This window comes from Cupressus sempervirens, chromosome 4 (assembly GCF_028749045.1).
Source record: "Cupressus sempervirens isolate cs-2001-9-10 chromosome 4, ASM2874904v1, whole genome shotgun sequence".
Lineage (NCBI taxonomy): Eukaryota > Viridiplantae > Streptophyta > Pinopsida > Cupressales > Cupressaceae > Cupressus > Cupressus sempervirens.
In genome coordinates, this window is record NC_143121.1 from 785,696,173 (window position 1) to 785,716,946 (window position 20,774).

The 20,774-nt window shown below is 34.9% G+C and overlaps 1 protein-coding gene across 1 annotated transcript; it reads right to left on the bottom strand.

Annotated features, from left to right (window-relative positions):
• Positions 1 to 4,546: 4,546 nt before the first annotated feature.
• LOC149563754 (uncharacterized) lies at positions 4,547 to 11,859 on the bottom strand. The gene is made up of 4 exons (XM_089826888.1): positions 9,579 to 11,859; positions 7,462 to 7,844; positions 7,236 to 7,296; positions 4,547 to 5,684 (listed from the first exon to the last, which is right to left on the bottom strand). Exons 1-4 carry the CDS (start codon positions 10,884 to 10,886, stop codon positions 5,064 to 5,066), a joined length of 2,373 nt encoding a protein of 790 aa, XP_089683014.1. The 5' UTR covers positions 10,887 to 11,859; the 3' UTR covers positions 4,547 to 5,063.
• Between the last annotated feature and the right edge of the window lie 8,915 nt (positions 11,860 to 20,774).

A 20,774-nucleotide genomic window follows, 5' to 3' on the forward strand; every position in this document is an offset into this window, starting at 1 on the left:
TTAGTTGGAAGCTAGTTTGACTGATCAAGTTAAGGAAGGGATAGTTGAGTTCTGTAGAGATTTTTGGAGCTGGAGTCTACCGATTTAGTAGAGAGTGATATGGCTAGTTAAGAAGATTTTTAAGAGGAGAAAACCCTTTTTGTTGAGGAAGAGGTAAAGGAAGACTTCGCTAAAGATAACGAGGTATGTGTGGTTGGTTTTGTTGATCGGTTCATTAAGTCTAATCTAAAACTTGCAAAGTAACTTGTGGTTGCTACTCAAATACTTGAGCTCACCAAAGAAGTTCCTAACCTTGTTGAGATTGGAAGGGATATTTGTTTTCATAATCAATTAGATGGATCTAACATGAAGATTGCAGATAATCTTTTTGTGGATGATGAGATTTCTGATTGTGAAAAATTTACATATGGATGTTTCTACTGATGTGGAGTTGGATGTTGTTGGTGTGGATTTACTTATTGTTGATGTGGTTAAGGATCTACATGACACTACGGATTTGTATGTTCTTGATTTTCCTATGGTTGAGTTGGCTTTGAAATTACATGATGTTGCAAACATGGATCTTATATTTAAGGATATTTTTGTTGGTGGTTGTGATCAATTATAGAGATTGTTGGTGAAGCATTATGTTTAGTTTGATCTTGGGAATGGAAGTGCTAATTAGGTTGTTGAGATTCATTTGATTCTAATGTTCGAGTGGATGAAGCATAGATGGTTAATTTTTAAACTTGTTCTTCTATTTGGGATGGATTGGAAACCTTTGGTTAAGATGAAGTTGGTTGGAGAAATTTATTTTGGCATCAAAGTATGGGACATACTTTTCTATCTACCTAGGGAGCTTGATGTAGGATCATTTTACATCACAGAATAAAAGGGGGCATTATATATATAAGAAGGTAGAGGAGAAAGAAAGTGATAAAAATTAGAGGAAAAATAATCAAATATGGAGAAAAGAGGGAAAAAGACATTTCATTTACCAAGGTGCATAGGTGGCATTTTAGAAGTTAGTGGAAAGTTCATTTTTTCATGCATTTAATGTTTGTTGCCAAGCTAACTTGTAGCTTGAGGGTTTATTTAATGTAAATTTCTAGGATGACTTGTGTCTTGGTTTGGTATTAATAGAGGGTCTTGTCTTGTCATTACTCATTTAGCATGGGATATAGCATGGAGGAAGTTAGCTAGAAATGAGTAGTCGAGAGGAGCGGAGTTTGTTATAAGAGCTAGTAGCTAGGGCTTGGGAAATAAAAAGGTTACTTGGTGGCTTGTGAACACAAGTTTATATTTTTATTGGGGTTTCCTACCAAATTTTGGATCCAAGCTAGCTAGGGTTTGGATCTTTCAAGATCTTGTAGAGTTATTGCTATATTTTCTTATGTATTTAGATGTAATTCATAAGGCTTTACAATTGGGCATGTTGGATGAAAATCTTATGATGATATTATGGGAATTGATATTATTTTGGATCTAAATCTCTATGCTATTATTATTCTTTCATTGTGTGGTTATTTGATGGGAGCTAGGACATCTCCTTTGGGGATTCTCTTGCCTTGCACTGCATTAGTTTATACATTTTGAATCCCATGTGCTTTATATGTTAAAACACTTCCAACATGGGATTAAGCTTAATTTTTCTTTCTAGACATAGTCATCATTTCCCTAACAGTTATCAATTTCAAGGTTGAAGCATGGCTTTTATGTACATCAAGGGTCCATTCTTAGATTATATGATTTTCATATTTCTTTCTCCCTTGGTCAAGACACCAATCCCTCTCCCATTGAGGATTCTAAATTGTTTGTTGAGCTAATGATGCTAAAGGAGCTATATCCTCTACTCAAAATATTATTCCTCTAGTTCTTCAACTAGACTTAATACTCCAAGAAATGCCAAATGAAAACATGACAAAGGAAAAAATATAATCCTTAAGGAATCACTCAAGGTTTCCAAGAATACATCCACCTCATGGCCTGCTGAATTTGAATGGAATGTAGTTAATAACCTACAAAAGAGTAAAAATCTATCTCATGAGCATTAATCCCCTCCTATGGTTCTCCCAATGAGTTCTCATATTCACTATACCGGAGATAATTTACCAATACACCATAAGGTTTTGAAAAAAGTTGATAGCTTGTGTTTAAATTTCATTAAAAAAAATGTCATTATTAAGTGGTTATTCATGCAACTCAAAAGACATTTAGCATATTTCAATACCTAGTTGAATCAAATTCTAAGGAAAGGGAGTGATCTCAAGATGTCAAATTGTAGAACTTGGGAAGCAATTGATAAGCCTTTTATAATAATTAACATTTGTATCTCTATCAAGGAATGGGTTGGCTCATTAAATGATTCAAGCCCCTCTAAAGAAGAGAAAAAATAAATCTTGCACACCAAATGTAGTAATATGAAAAATAACCAATTGGATCTTTTGTACAAGAAGCTAAAAGAGAGTTTAATTTTTAATAGGGAAATGATAGATAAGACATTGGACTCTCTCCAAACTCTATAGGATTAACTTGAGAACAAGCATGCCAAAAGGAAGAGGAAAGAAATATTGGTATTTAAGAAATTAGATGGTCATGTTGTTTTTGTTTGTGAATGGAAGATATAAAAAAGGTTCTTCCTTGAATCTTCTTAAGGAGCCAAATCAATTTTAGAAGGAATTAAATGCTCCTCTATAGTCATCTAGTCTCTAGACTTCTTTGTGCATATATTTGTGTCTTTGTTTTTATAGGCTCTTTAGGCTTGTTAATTTGCTAGGTCTTTTGCTTGCTAGATTCACTCATTCTAAATTCACTTTTCTCCTCTAATTTGGCTTGATGTAAAGGTTTTCCCTCCCTCACAAATTACTTTATCTAAACAATAGACAAGTTTACCTAAATGAACTTGGTAATAAAATATATAATATAGAATTGTAGAAATTAGAATTAAACGAATGCAATCAAGAATCAAATAGTTGAACTAGATGTAAATTTAGAGTTAAGTAAAAGTAATTTTCATATATTTTTAACAAAAATATTAAATGTCAAAGATTTAGGATGCTTAACTATTAGAAAAAAATAATTAAGGTCTATAAATTTTTATGAAGCATAGAATAAACTTTTTATTGTCCAAAATTAATGCCTTTAATTTGTCCATTGTCTCAAAAAAAGAGTAGATTCCATTCATAGAGTTGAATCCAAGTTCCCCATAAATGACAACCATGATTTGTATGATCAATCCCTTTTTCCAACACCTTTTATCCACATTTATTTGTACATGATAACATGTAAAGATGTCAAATATTTAAAAAGCCTTAGAAAACCAGTTGACTTGTGAGGTTTGGGTTCTCATCAATCAATAGTACTATAGACCAGATTTATAACTTTAGGAAAATATCAAGGATAACTATCTTTAAAATGTTGTTTTCCTAGAAATAGGTAAACATGCAGTTTTCTTGATGTAGCCACCAATACTTATGTTTTCATTATGGTGTTCCAATTGAAGTATTTAGACAGTGATATTCATTGCTAGTGAAGTTATTGGACAAAAAATAGATATGGATTAATTGTACAATGGATGTCTTTACATACCAAGACATGGAACTAAATAATGCAAAGGTCTACTGAATTAGCTCCTATTAGTCAATGAAAATAGTAGGTGTTAATTTTGAATGTTTGAACTTTTTAAACTTGGGGTTATTTCTACATGGGCTATATAATTATTCATATAGGTCCAAAATCAACTAAGGTCAAGAATAATACATTTCATGGTGGGAAACTAGTCCACTACCATAATAAATGGTTATTAATGGCAAATGTTTAAGACTAATTGTAATTAAGAATATATTGAAGTCAAACTATGAAATTACTACCTCAATTAGAATGGAGGAGGGTTTGAAAAAGGAGGCAAACTTAAAACAAGAATATGTCAATTCTCAGCATATAAGTTTATTAAAAGAATCATAAAAAATAGATCTAGAATCAAATCAAATTTGACATAATATTAAATTTTACAATCACAACAAAAATAAATTTTAAAAAATAAAATAAATAAGAATTTTAAATAAAGATACCAGATTATAGAGATCTAATGATAACTTGGCATATTAGGTAAATTAAACATATACACTATTTATATATGTATTTATTTATTATTAAGATGTTAGGTTGTAGATTCCTCTCTCATGGGTGTGGGGCACAAAATTTTAGATTCCTCCCTGTTTTCGTAGAATTTAGTCTACTTCTCTAGGGATGTTCTCCTAATATAGCCGTTTTCATCATTGACAAAACTTTCCAAATTATTATTATGTATTCAAATTTTCTCTCACATAAATCAACAAATCCTAACCTAATTATTGTATTTATTTTCCAATCGACCACAACGTAACGAACTGCATGCATGTTTACGATTTACCACAAATGCCCATTACTTGTAACAGTGAAAAAAACTCCATGGTGGCGTGCAATTCAAAAGGCATGAAATTTATTGATTTGCTGAGAGGCACACATCAATTTAGTTTGAATATCAGAATCAGAAATACAGATGGTTTCTTAAAGTAGAGACTAAAAATTATAGGTTCCCACGATAATCATTCATGGAAAAGGGTCGAATTCAAATAATATACATAGCTCACTGCCAAACGGCACTGAACTCTTTTACAAAGACAGTTGAAAAAAATAACTTACAGTATGTATAGTAATCTCATGTAAGGTTCTTCCGTATAGGACTTAAATAGTTTTGGCAGAAGAGATCATAGAAATTTCGCCATCTCAGATGAGAAACAATGTAATGGGTATATTTTGCCACCTCTGCTGGATAAATCAGATCATTGTTTTTTTGGGTAGTACAGTGTGAGGGATTTGGGGTTCCATAGATCATATATCTATATATATTACAATACCTAGTGTTAGTTTGAACATGTGGGATTCTTACGATGAAACGGCCACTCTTAAACAACACGCATTAAGGAAAGAATTTATGCGTGGAAAAAGCAAGTCAATTTTGATTACTTAGTACTTTTATCTAAAAATCAAGGCTTACTGTGTGATGTTTAAGCGGCGTTCCATAATGAAATGAAGATTTTTCATCATGGAAGATACAAGGCATTGGCATTGTGATACTTTTCCTGATCAGGTACTGATACTGAAAGAGCACCACTGTGACGTAGTCCAAGAGTGAGTGAAACATCCCCACTTCCAAAGTAAGTAGAATTCATGGTTTGTTGCTGAAAAACATGGGTATTGGTGTTGCTGGCGCCATTGGCATTGTAGTTTGTGTAATCCGTTGCATCAATCTTGTTGTTGCTTCCATTGTTCTGATTAGATAAAGTGGGATTAGACGGCCCAAACCCATTGTTGTTGTTGTCATGAATTTCTATTGTGTTCTTGCTTTCCACTGTACCCACCATGGATCCTCCTCCTTTGTGTACACTTGTTCTCTGCAAGGTGGTGCAATCAAAGATCTCATCTTGGGATTCTACTGTTAAGCTTATGCCTCCACCAGAGCTCTCATGTGTGGCCATTGGCATGTGATCATGCTTGAATTCTTTTGACGGTTTGTTAGATTCAATAACACCCACTTCGTTCTTTCCATGGTTAGAATTTGTTTCTTGGTCTTTCATTTCTGCTTCCCTGGCTTCCTCCTGGTACATCTCTTCTACCATTGGCTTCCATAGCCTGACCCTCGCGTTTATAAACCAGTTCGAAACCTGGAAAGTATACATCATATTCATGCATGATTGTACAGTTTAGGAAATTGAGAAAAAAATCAATTTAAACTTATAGACAGGTAGTAACTATTTTAGTTCGGTTCATCTTACTAAGGCAGCTACCTCTGTGAGTTTTAGTGATCTTCTTATCTGAAACTAAGCGTTGAACTAGGTTTAGGTTTTTTAGATTGTAGAACAACGTCTCAATCTCCTTGTTTTTGACTTTTAGAAGTACCACTCAATAAAATTTTATTAAAGTTTATCTGTAGCACTACTGTACAACCTTTGTCATAATACCAATAGGAATAAGTAGGTTAACCTACATATGATCCCAATATAAAGTCTACATGAATACCTTATATTTAGCTTCAGATGTTCCAAATTTTAAATACTATAACAAAGTAGTTTTATATCTAAAGCTGTTAGATCTCCGAAGTCCATCTTACTACGTAATGGTGTTTTTGAATCAGGAAAAGAAAACCTGTACTGATGGGCCATCTGCAATGATTAGCAATTTCTATGCAAGGCGAGTAAAAATTCAGGAAAGAAAAGCAAAAAGTTAGGCTAAGCGTACAAATAAATGCAGTTTCAAAGATTCTTATCTACGACTTTTTCTTCTTATTTGATTTGAATTTCTTTATCTAACAGCTGAAGCCATCCTAAATAGTAAGAAGATGTTGATGGAAAGAAAGTTGTACCAAAAAAATCATTTGTGAAAGAATTGGTATAAATTCTTTTTAAGGACAATATGCTATCGAATATGTCGGATTTTCAAAATACTTAATTATTATGTAATAGTATTTTTAAAATTTGAAAATTTTCAAAAATGTCATTTTTTGTTTTCCTGATTAGGGATGATAGAATTTGATTCAAGATGTGGGTCGATAAATATTGGACACAATCAAATCTACAAACAATATTGCACCACTTCTTATATTAAGTTATGTAGTGTATTAGTAATCATCATCACCATATGATCATATTATTTGATCTATCATCAAAGTGGAAAAAATAATTAGAAAACAGAAAGTAAAAATCGTGACTATCATACATTATGATTTCAAACATTAATGATAAAAAATGTCTCACACTGTTTAAATCAGAAATAAATATATTAAGTTTTTTTTCCTCAATCAGATCTGTAATTCTGGTGCATGAATTATTAGTGAGACACAACGACCAACCAACAGTAGTTAAGCAGCTTCTTACTGCAGATAGACATTATTGAGAGAGAAGTTAAATTTCTTAAAGAAATTACTTATGCAGATGATGAGGCTTTGAAATCAATGAGCTTAATTTATCTATGGAATAAATAAAGTACACGAGCAATTCCTGTAGCTGATGAGGTTTTGAAATCAATCAACTCAAGCTTCTACGTATAAATTTTTACCTATGGAATAATCTACACATGCAAGTCCTTGATCAATTAATTATCTTATCTTCTCCTTCCAAAGAATAAATGACATTCCCTTCTAAAATTCCATAAACGTGCAACCATTAATACTGCAGGCTGTAAAATTTGTCTTTAACGAAGTTCATTTAAGGACGTACCTGGCTTCTGGAAAGACCAGTCTGTCGAGCCAGCAAATGCTTATCAGCATCAGAAGGGTACCTGAAAGTTGGATCTTGTTATTTAGTGCCTTCACGGGCATCTATGTTTCTGACCAAACAAAAGGACTACCAAACAGTTTGGAACAAGTTCAGGCCAGATATTTGAGCCAATAATGGAGAAATCGCGGCCTAGATTTAGCTGAAAATGGAGAAAAGGAAGACTTACGGATGGAGAAAATGTTCGAAAAGCCATGCGCGAAGTACTGTGACAGCTCTTTCCGGAAGTCCTCTCTGCGGCCGCCATGCGTCCTGTTCGAGCATTCCAACCTGGTGAAACGTACGCTGTTGTCGAAGGCTCTGTTCTATAAGCTTCAGCCTCGGTGTTTCTCCCTTTGTTATGCCGGGGACGCTCGATTCTTTCTCTCCTAGAAGCTCGTTCGTTGATTTTATTTGCCCCAAAATTCCATCTTTTAGGCACTTGAAATGCCTGGACATCGCTTTGGCTGCAAGATATGTGTATGTTGTTGCGGCTCCCACGCCTGCTGCGGATTCGAATGAGGTAACTACCACCTTCATCTGATCGCAATAGTGCCGGTATCGCCTTTCAACCTGAAATTTTATGTCCAACACGTTAAGATTCTGTAAAAAAATTGAATCTTTTTTAACACAGAAGAAGAATGTTGTATTGATAATTTGATATTGAGAAAACGATCGCGCTAAGAGCTCAAAACCCTAGGAGATAAACAAATATTACAAATTTAAAAGATTTATGATCCGATGCCGGCGTCGCTTTTCTGCCTGCGATTCATTTACAATACATTAAAAGCTTGCAAGAATTTGAAGCCTTTTTCCTTAATCTCCAATACGTTAAGATTCTGTGAAAAACATTGAATCTTTTGAAACACAGACGAAGAATTTTGTATCGATATTGAGAAAACGATTGCATGAAGAGCTTAAAACCCTAGGATATAAATAAATATCGTAAACTTCGAAGATTTATGATCTGATACCGATATCGCTTTTTTGCCTGTAATTCAATTAGAAGTTCGCAAGAAATTTGAAATTTTTCGAAGACGCAGCAGAATTTTGTATTGGCGTTGAGAAAACGGTCCCATGAAGAACTCCAAACCCTAGACGATAAACAAGAATCGTTGTTTAAGAAAACTTATGAAAAGATGCCGATGGTAACACCTTACTATCTGTAATTCTTCTCCGAGACATTGAAAGTTTGTAAAAAAATTAATTATTTTCGAAGACGCAGAAGAATTGTGTCTTGGCATTGAGAAAACGTTCGTAAACGATATATTAAAATCGTTGTGTTAGAAGATTAATGAAAAGATGCCGACAGTAACACCTTACTACCTGTAATTCATCTCCGACGCATCAAAAGTAGTAAGAAAACAAATTCTTTTCAAAGACGCAGAGGAAATTTGGTCTTGGCATGGAGAAAAAGTTTGCGCGAAAGCTCAAAACCCTAGAGGATAAATAAAGACCGTAGTTTTAAAAGATTTATGATGTGAAAACCAGCATCATATATAAAAATGATAGCTCGCGGTCTTTCCGTCCGGCTTCCAAAAGCACTTGAAATTCGCGTCATTGAATTCTCGAAAACGTACAGAAGAAGTTTGACGAGCGATTGCGTGCAGGAAATCCAATATTAATCGGAAAAAGTGCGATAAAAGAATGATGTGAACGAAGAAAAAAAAGCAGCGATTCCGAGGCGATCATAGAATGTTGTGACTGAGCTCAGACTACATGATGGAGACTGCAAAACGCTAGATGAATGTTTGTGGGTCAGTTCATAGAATTCAGTAGAACTTGATGGGACTCATCAACAAAATAAAATCTCAATAATTGTGTTTCCAACTGCAACTAATGCTGAAAAACTTAGTTGGCATCAACTTAACCCAAGATCCAATCTTGGAAGATCACAACAAATCAATAAGCAAAACTCAGACCCAATTTCTAAACTAAGGAATCCCCAACGAAAGCGAGAAATTTTACTATTTGCATTCAAATCTGCTATAAAAGATCAAAACCGCCATTTCAATCATGCGGCCAGATGATGAAATCGTGGAGTAGATAAAAATGCTGTGGCGATAGAAATAGTGAAGGCATCTTCAGAAGAAATCGTCCCTCGGGAATCGATCGAGAACTACAGTGATGAAGAAACTTGAGAGAGAAAATCCTAGAAAGTTAAATAGTAACAGCAAACTATCAAAGAACTTGCAAGTATCTAGATATTTTCAAACAGTAACAGCTTCTAAACTATAATTGTAAAACTATTTTGGCAGAAAAAACTCGAATTCAAGAAATAGCAAGGGCCAAGGAGATTTGACTGGCCTCATCAAGCATCCAGAGAAGCTTTGCTTTCCGCCTGCGGAGCTCAAATCTATCGCCTGAAAAACTCTGTCCATCTTTACTCACAAAATTCCCATTCATGGAATCGTTGGATAAAATCACACTTCCCGCCACAGTTGAAGAAACACTCCTCGAAACACTAGAAGCCTCAACTTTCTCTCCCATCTGAGCAATCGAGCGACTCAAATTGTAACTTTCTGGCTCCGATTTCAAATTGTTCTGATTCTGTTTTGGAGATTTTCCCTTCACCCCTTTTCCTGCAACATTACAGAACTCATCAAGTAACTGCTGAGTGGGTCTCATAAACTTGGAGTGCTTCAAAAACCCGGAAAATTGCCCCGCGGATCCTGAATTAGGATTCCAATACCCTTTCCCTGCCAAAATCCCTTCGGATCTCGAGAAAAGCCCAACTTTGGAAGCATTCAAAACATCCATCGATTTATTCTTCACATCTGAATTCGACTGAATCCGGTTAACCAGATCATGGGGAGGGGTAATTAATCTGTTGGTATCGAATGGCTGAACTTGAACTTGCGAATTTGAGGACAAAGATAGAGAAAGCCCTTGAACGGATCGATCATCCCGTCTTCTAAATCCTTCCCCGAGTTTCCCCTCCATGGAAGATTGAGATTGTTCACCCCACTGTGAAGAAGAAGACGGATGAACAGAATTACTTCCCCAATTTGCCGAATTGCTGAGCTGCCCGGGCGGGGCAAATTGATGGTTATGGTTGTTATTATGATTCAGCAAATTGTTCCCGTGGCCGTTGTTACCAGTTGGAAGAAGCAAAAGCTCATTCAATCCCGCACCACTCTGCCAAGATACACTACTCGAAGGCACCTGTTCTACACTACACATCCCCTGGTTCGCCATGGATTGAGGAAACCCAGGAATCTGAAACTGCATCGAATTGATCTCCGAGCTCTGATGGCCGCGATCGTTGGAATTGAACGAAATTGCTGGCCCGGAATACTCCCCTCCGTTCGCCGGGTACAATTGCATAGCATCCAAGCCCTGCATGTTCAAATTTCCATCTTTCTGAGCATTACCAAACGATCCATAAGAGTAATCATACTGCTGCTGCTGATGGCCGCCATTATTGGAGATTGAAACCCCCCTCCAGTTGGAGCTGAGTTTCGAACTCGCGACCCCGTCCTCCTTCACGGCAGGAACCCCGAGGAGTTCTACACCAGTTGGGAAATTGAAAATCTCGTTGAACATCTGTGGGCCTGCGTTGTACACGCCGGGCATCTCGGCCTCTGCAGAAAACCTCCTCGTCTGTTGTGACATGAAAAACCAAACGATTTCACCAAATCATAAACAATTTCTCGTTTCTCAACGTCATTCAGTTCAGCCAAAAACCTCCCCAGCCCATTTCAATCCCATTTCAGTTCCCAAAAAAGCTCTCAACCCCATTTCAGTTCAAGATCTCCGGATTGAAAACACATGTACTCATCCGGTCCCATTTTACTAATTCCTCCCCTGGATTCGAACTCCAGACCTCCGAATCAAATGACCGAGAGTTTGCGAGGATGAAAGAATCAGATTCTATAAAAAAGCTCACAACTTTCCGTTACTGCTGTTCTTGGGGACCGGTGTGATGATAACAAATCATCACAGGCGCCATTAGAGCAGCTGTAAATTCGCTCATGAACATAACCAACAAAATGCATATAATTGCAGGTTTTATTACCCCACCGTGTGCTCCAGGGAATGGTCCAAATCACTCATGTGACCGTGCCAAAACATCAAAGCACTTAATTTTAGGTGCCCACTCCCATGGAGTCGGAAAGATCAAAAGGGCGGCTAAGTTATGAATCAAGCAAACACACAAACACAGATTGAGATATCGTTGTCTCTCTGACCAGAGAGAATCTCAAGCAGTCCTCCAAATGCACAAACCTTATAATAACAATAAAACCGCTAGTACTCCTCCAACTATTGAGAATTTAACACAACACGCCTCCTCATGAGATAGGAATTTGTGGGCAAACGAGGAAAGGTCTCTTTCTCACAGCACACACAGACAGAATAACACAAGAGCAGTCTGGACATCGAATCCCGAGCCCGACATTGACCCAATTCTCTCGTGCAGATAAATGCAAAAACAAAACAAAAAAAAAAAAACTATATTTTTCTCATCCTACATACCAATCAATCTCCCATCTCCAGAGCGGAGTCCGCACAACCCTCATAAACAGATAAAAAAGAATGCACAGCCGCAGCCCTTGTCATCTAAACCCGCTACCATAAGCCCCCTCCAATGCGACCACCCGCTAAACAAGCCACTCATCTCCCTTCTCTGTTCCCAGCCCCCAATGCGATTCCCCGCTAAACCAGGCACCATTTCCATTGGCTCTTCCCCCGCCGACGCTGACGTGGCACTGTACACGTCACTCCACGGGTGGAAACTTGGGCAGCTTTTATTTGCGTACGCTGACGTAAGTAGTTGGATGAAGCAGCCGGACCGGTCTACGTGTCCGAATATAATCCATGTTCTGAGCCGGCCGGCCGCTTTGGGGAAAAGTTGTGCGGGGGGCATATATTGGGCATTAATGAGGTGGCATTATCGGAGTGGTCCCGACTCGTGGAAAATAAGGGGTCTGTGTGGGGTTTGGATTTTCTGTGTTTTAATTTTCTAGCTCCAACCACCAAACTCCGGTAGACCTTCTTTTCATTAATAAATGTTGTTTCCAGACGAGGATTCTCAGTTTCTCTTTAATCCGACGTGTCCTGCCCTCACGAGGTTACCGTCCTTGGCTCCACTAACTTACGAAAAAATACAGAGCAAAAAGGCTGGTCCGCCTATCACATGTGACGACCAAGTTTTTTAGTTTCTCCCCCCACCCTCACGGATTGTGTCCTCACTTTTCTTCTCCTTCACCCTCCAATTTGGATTTGGCTCAGGAGCCCTAAGACGGAATTAGGAGAAGGATAGCAATAGTTCATATCGGAAACTCATTTACTTATTGCCGCTATGTCCAAACTTCCAATTATCGTTACCTTTCCTTCCCAATTACTACTGTAGAAGGCTCCAAAAAATGATTGCACATGTACTAATAGTCAATCACACATGTACTAATAGTTGATCATTTTTTAGCTTTCTTTGTTGCTAAGTTGCCCATTTGTGAAAAAATATCATTTTTTTGGTGAGCAGTTACTGAGGGGTCTTGGTGGCGGGCACTGGGTGAACGTTTTAAAAATGCGCTTTTAGACCAACTCATACTCTGTGAATTATATAAAAAGTTTTGTAAATGCGGGAAACTTGAAATGTTAGCCTTAAGCTCTTCACTCAACTAGGAAGGTTCATTGAAAAAATTGGCAAATTTCGATAGATGGATTAGAAATTGTAGGTGCTCAAAGTTAGCCTAGGTGGCTACTGGGTCATTTCCCCTATATAGTGTGATACAAATCTCAAATTTTTTGTTTGGATTTTTCTTGTATTCTGATGATGTATCATGTAGTGTGATGCGAAATGTTGATAAAAAAACTATCACACAATTAGTTCCAGAAAGATTTGTATTATCGTTCATATAGTTAATTCTACACATCATAAGTTTCTAAGTGATGTATTAGATTTGAACGAATTTTTGAATTGTTTTCATTTAAATAATTGTGTAGCTATTTAAGGAACCAAAAGGTACTTAATTAACTTATTTTGAAATTATTTTCTATTTTGTTCTTCTATTATGAATTTTGATTAAGAATCTTATGGTTTTTTGAAGCGTTACCCCCTCAAAAAGCCTACTCAAATTGTCCACATTTATGTTGTTATGAGACTGGAGTGATTAGAACCTATTATTTGGGTTTTAGGTTGTTGCGACAAATGATATAAAATTTGTAATGCACCTAAGGGTCAAAAAATGGTCGTTTAAAGTTGTTGTCCTATACATATAATTAATTGTCTCGATCCACTATTTACTTTGAGCACTACAAAATTTAAGCAACTGATCAATACTTATGCACAAATGCTCTAGTAATCTTCCAGTATTGGTACTAATAAAGTTCGACAATTTCTCTCATACCAATTTTTTCTAGCTACTAACTACACTAGTGGGCCATGTTCCAATGGTCATTCAGTCCTTCCTCACCTAACCCCCAATTATTAACTTCAAAGAAAATGAAAAAAAGTGATATGCAAAGGTCCACCAATAAATTTCAAATGTGCCAATTGAAGCCCATTTCTACCCTATGTAGTTAAAAATTGCAAACTTTTATTGAATGAGTCGTGCAACTTTATTGGTACCCATAGTGCACAAATATTGGGACATTTGTGTATAAATATTGGTGCAAAAAGTTGTTAAAAGGAAAATGTATCATATCTTAGAAGAATATGTTCATTAGATTAGTTGTGCAAATTTTGTGAGGTGGTTGTAGAGGATGGTGAGTGAGGCATCTTTGAGTGGGTATTGGGTGATACTTCAAAATGACCAAATTTTAGCTATTATGCATATAACAAATATAACAATGTTCATCTAGATCACCCAAAAGCCAAATTAATAGTTATAAACAATTAAAATGTATACAAAGACATTAAAAAAGTGATTGTCAAAATCCGATGTCCCATTTTAAAGGTTAGAATATGCAGAATTAGCTATAACAACTATTGGCACCCTACCCCTCTTGTTTGACTTTCAGATATAATTACTTACGATGAAAACTATGCGATTTGTTGTGCACACGAGTCAAAAAATGGTCATTTTAAATCTCGGTCCCATATATATCTCCTATTATCCCATTAATAATTAGTTTTGACCATCATAAGATACAACTATTGATCAAGTGTCTTTGAACAATTAGCCTAATTCTAAACTATCAATAATATAAGATAATGGCGACTTATTGATAAACCTTTTAATGAAATTTTGATTACCACAAATTGAACAAATTATAATTGAAATATGAACCCCTAACCCCTAATAGGGCTTTTATAAAGCCATTTTCTAGGTAAGGCCCAGCCAAGTACCTAGTATTTTATTATTATTAATATTAATATTATTTGTGAATTGCAAATATCCAGAAATAAACGTGGTCCAGGAAAGCTCCAAATTCCATCCCACGCGTGCAGCGAGAGGCATCATAATTGAGTTTAGGTTGTCCTTACCCTTCAATTACGGTGTATACGTGGACCCCACATAATACGGCCTATGTTGCCATGTTTCCATTCTCTAAACGGCGGAGCCCGCCCTGGCCTTTTGACCACATTATCATTATTTTTCTAATAATAATGCCGCCAAAATCTAGGCTAAAATTATCATTTTTATTTTTTTCCATTTATAGTCTCACAAGTCTCTTGTGGACGGTTTGCGTCAATTGGAAATCACCTTTCATTTCACAAATGATTATTTGCAATTGCTACTAAAATCTTACTTCAATTCCTACTATTGAGCTTGATGTCTGTATGTTAAGAATAGAGAAGTGTGTGTGAAGGAGTAATATTGTTTTAAAATGAGTTTTTTTTTTTTGAAAGTAGGCGGTCTTAAAGTATGGGTTTAATTCAATGTATTAGATTAAGGCGGCATGTAAAATAGAGGCTAGCCATTTATCTAATAGAGGCAAGTCAAAAGATTAATGAAGGTGTATGTACTAGGTGAAGTTGGAGAAATTTATTAAATAGAATAAATGTTAAATGATTAGTGGTAACGAAAATATGGTATATAAAAATTATTTTTACTTTAGTGAAAAGATTATTATCTTTTTTAGTATATATATGTTGTATAATGTCTTTTTAACATTTATTTTTATGAAGAAGATTTTTTTTTTTTTAAATAATCATAAAGCAGGTGATAATATATTAGGGCAAGCGAAGGAGGCACGTCATGTTGAGGTAAGTGAAATGACTAGCAAAAGTAAATGCATTGGATCAAGCTAAGGGTGCACATCAAATAACAATGAGCCAAATGGTTTGTGAATATCAAAATGTTGCTTTGAAAAATCATTCTTTCATAGAGAATAAGGTGGTTCATCTATCTTAATCCTCAATCATCTCTGTGATAATCCAGCATATAAATGAGGCATCATCAAGATCTGTGTGTGAGCATGCCTTAAGAAAAGGAAGAATTATTTCAAAATCTATGTTATAAAGTAATTGCAAAAGAAAGGTGGGTGGTATGAAATATATCTCAAAGTAAATGCACTGGGCCAAGCCTAGGGAACACATTAAATACAGATATGAAAAATGGCCAGGGTTGATAAAAATATCACATCCAAGAAATTGATATTTCTCTGAAAAATAAGGGTTTGGTCTATCTTATCCTTAATCTTCTCCTTGATATGTGAACCTTGAAAAGAGGAATAATTAGATATATGTTTTTGTTTTAAATACATTGAACTTTTACATAATACATTTATGTTGAGTTAGTTATAAAAATCATCCTAGAACATCACACATTGTGATAAAAGATATTTGTCAAATATAAGAATATACAAATACTTTTATTAAGATTGTAAAATAAAGTTTATATATGTCTACGCCTACAAATATAAAGGAATTGTTAGTGTTAAAAACCTACATGATTCAAATAGTAAACATGTTCTATATAATCTCCAATCATGTTCTATAACCACGTGGGTGGATACCTGTTCTGACATTTTACATTAGTTCGGTGGTTCCCCCTTGTTTTGGATTTTTGTTGTATGTGATCATTACTTATTGTATTTTTGCCTCCTTGGCGTCGGTGTGAGGCTATGCCTCCTTCTTGACTATTGGTGGATTGTTTATATATTTTTTTGATCTCTCTATAGCTAATAGAAAAAAATAATACCTTTAGTTTTCATTTCTACATATGAGTCTTACATGTTTATAACCCCTCATCACTTGTAACTCCTTTTAAAACATCACCTTTTTTTACCATATATCATATTTATGTACTTAAATAATGAGATTTTTAACCCATAATTTTTTCAGGTCTCATATGATCAATCAAACATTTTAATTGACCCATTATCACTCTTATCTTAACACAAAATGTTAAATTAATTTCAATAGGATATTATGAAAATAAAATGCATTGAAATGTTATACGATAATTTAACATTGATTTTTAATAGAAAAAATATATATAATTACGAAAGGGGAAGTATTTTAGTATATGTGTTTTCTCTTGAATTTTTATATATGTTTGGATTGAGAAAATAAAATGCATTGAAATGTTATACGATAATTTAACATTGATTTTTAATAGAAAAAATATATATAATTACGAAAGGGGAAGTATTTTAGTATATGTGTTTTCTCTTGAATTTTTATATATGTTTGGATTGAGAAAACAAATTAATACTTGATCACAAGTTCTATTGTCTATCTAGCAAGACCTTAAACACTCACAAACACAAATATGACTTGGCATTAAGTGGGAAGTTTCTTGAATTGTCTTCATTACATTCAAGTGATCTAATCTATTCTATCTATTATTTAACTAACTAGATGTGCAAAATATACTTTTCCTATCCCAACCATGTGTTAGCATTTTAAAGATTAAAATAGTTATCTTCATAGCTTGGATATATGTGTCAAACAAAATTATCTAAAGATCATTTTAAGTGTACATCTAGACCTTATAATTATATTTTCAACAAGAAAAAATAAAAAATTTATCATTTTATCATTTACTTTCATTTGTTTTATAAGATAGGCATGTTCGAAATAAAGATATTTATTGGAACTAGTGGGAGTTTAATAATATACTAGGTAAATAGAGATTGTATTTTTCATTTTTGTCATTGTATCAATAGAAGATATTTTAATTTTACAATTTGTAAAAATAAGGAACATTTTAGTAAAGCATAAGCCCAAATATATATTAATATGTATTTAAATGTGATTATTAATACAAATATTCAATAAAATAATAAAGAAAATATACTTATATTTTAAAGCTAAGGATCTAATACCAATGAATTCAACTAGAAGCATTGCATTATGGTAATATATTACTCACTGCAAAATAGTACATAGAAAAAAAACACTAAATGAAAAATAATCAAAAGTTGTTTTTTCTTCCTTTTTAGTTTTAGATAAATCATAAATTTAATCCACATGGAATATAAATTAAAGGCTACATCACATTTAAGTTATTGATCATTTGTTTGGTATAATAGATAGATGTTGATAATGATTGAATTTCATGGCATAATAATGCTAAAATGTGGGACACATTACTATACCTTTATGTAGCTACTAATTTGATCTAAATCCACATGAACTATGTTCAATCATGATTTTGAAAAATGGTTCAAGTCATATATGTGGTCCTAATATCTCAAAATAATTTAACTAGTGGAATAAGGATTTGAATCTGAGTTAAACGGTAAATGTTAATTTAAAGTATCTTATTTTAATATTTAATTATTATGTAGTAACAAACGATAAATTATCCAGCAAGGATTAGTCATGAAGAATGAAAATCTTAGCTTCCTCACTAGGCCAAGTCCTTCCTTACTCAACATCTATATAGTTGGGAGAGAAATCTCTACCCCTACAAATTCCCATGTTTCATTTGCTAAGAAAGTGTTGGGCAATCCATTGATCTCACCCTCATCCAAGGTTTTATGTCATTGTTTGGTCTCTGGCCACATTATCTATGTTCTTGAAGAGATTATTGATGTAACGGTGGATGATTTGGGGCTTACCCTTGTTGTGAAATTTCCTTTGTTCACACCTTCTGTGGAACAACTTAGGTAGTGGGTGGTCTCAACTTGGTCCCTTAAAGGGCTCGTATTAAAATTAATGCCTGGGTTAATGGCTTGTTTGTGTTTTCCTTTCTGTGCAAAGAGGACCTCCCTAATGTCCTCATTAATGGACCTTGGACTTTGGGATCAAACACAAGAAATATCCTTAATATTTGTAATTGGAAACCTAAGTTGGACTAGGCCATTGACTTGGGGGCTCATGCTCCGATGTGGGTAAGATTATCAAGTTTGCCCCCAAGGTACTAGAATAACAAGGGTTTTAAAGGTATATCTAATTCCTTCGAAGCTCTGCTAGAAGTTGACAAGGTCACCGAAACAAAATCTTGCCTCTTTTTTTTTAGGATTTGTGTTAGTGTGACACTGAATCAAGTTTTTCCTTTCAAGGTCACTATTGATTCCAAGTTGGGTTCCTTGTCCAACCCATGTACTATGACAAATAAGATATATTATGTTTAAGGTGTAAAAGGTTTGGGCATTTAGATGTGACATGTGCAATCAAGATATCAAAGTTAGATCTTTTTATGGTCTTAGCTAATAGATCTAGGAATCTAATCCTATCCCTTCCATGCAAAAGGTGAACCCCATTGTAGGCCCATTTGGGAAGGAAGGGATGGATAAACCTGTAGATCCAAATCCCAAGGTTCTAGAGTCTATTCCTCAGCCCTTTAGCCCCTAGTTACTCCAAGTTTCAATTCTAAGTATTGTTATTTTTGGATTTCCACAAAGTAGGCAGTTTGTCCCCCTAAAGGGGATGGAGGTTCCTTGTTGATCCCAAAAAAATAAAAATAACTAGATATGTTGGCAGAGGCTTCTCAAGCTTCCTCCTCTAAATGTGTTAGGCTTCTCGAGCTTCCTCCTCTTGTACCCTTGTGGTTATCCCTAGGCTTGCATTTGATTAAGGTGGGCCCACTGGAGAGCCTATTTCCTTGAAAAGGGGTGGCATCTAATCTTGTTTCCCCTAAGCCAAGATTGGGGTTAGAAGGGTATCATGACTTTGAAATGTTGGAGGACAAGTTCTAGATAATGGTAGACAAGAAAAACAAAAGGAAGAATAAAATAGATGTTGGTAGAGATAGGAAAGTGGGTAAAAATTCTGGGTAAAAGGAGCCACTAAAGGGGGGGGGGCATAGAAGATTTTGGCAGGCAATGGGTCCCTCTAGGATTATAATTGGGCATTCTAGTTGTAGGGTTGTTGTGTGTTGGAAAGTAGAGCAGCTTTACATTTTTTATTATGGTCAGGATACTTTCCTAGAATGTTAGAGGTTATGTTGAAAAGTGCCTTACTTGATTCTAAGGTTGATATGGTGCTCATTCAATAAACTAAAATGATTAAAGAAAACTTGGAGAAGGTAATGTCCTACATTTGGTTGTTGTCCTCTTGGGTCTCAAAAGAGGCCAATGACACTTTTGGACGGATGGCTATTGTTTGAAATACAAACAAAATATTAGGTACTCTTTTATACTTTGATGCGAACTCCATCATTTTAGTTTTCCATGACATTATTATTGGTTGGTACTAGAATTTGGTGAATATTTGTGCTTCAAACTCAAGAGGGAAAATAAAGAAAAATTGGGATTTCCTTGAAAATATGATGTGTAATAATCAAAATTTTAAATGGATGCTAGCTAGAGATTTCAACACTCCCTTACACCCTTTGGAGAAACAAGGAGGCCTAGAGGACTTCTCTGATAGTATGGAAAACCTTGTTGATTTCTTCCAAGCATCTAGGTTGTTAGATCTAGACCTCATAGAGGTGAGGTTTACTTGGTCCAATAGGAGATAGGGAAAAAGCCTTATCTAGGTTAGATTGGACAAAATTTACCTGTCTTCCAACTAGAGTAATATTGATGACTTCTTATTGGAGGCTAAACCTAGAATAGGGTCAGACCATAGTGTTATGTTCATGGAATAGAAAGTGGAAAAAGAAATGTTGGATCTTTTAAATTTGAGATAATTTTGTAATCCAATGGAAAGCTAAGAGACCTAATAGAAGGATGGTGGTAGACCCTGACCAATTCCTCTCCTATATTAAAATTAAACTTTAAGCTATGATTTATCAAAGATAAGGCCAAGAAGTGTAATAATGTGTCCTATGGTAATATCTTTGAAAAGAAAAAGGACTTAGAAAGTAAAGTTGTGATCTTTCAAAAGAAAGTTGAAGATAATATGAATGAAATGGACTCCCAAAAATTGGAAAGATCCTATAGAGACCAATGGCTCTCTATTTTTTCTTAAGAAAAAAATTCTAGAACTAGAAATTGAAGATCAAATGGCTTACAAAAGGTGAATAAGAATACTAGATTATTCCATGAAACCACCATGCAACACAAGAGTAAAAATAGAATTAGATCTCTTAAACTGGCTAATGATATGGTGGTTATGGAGGAATTTGATATTAACACTAAAGCCATGAACTACTTTTGATAAAGGGGAGCTATTAATGATTGAACCGGCAACCATCATGATCTACTTGGTTGCATTCCTAA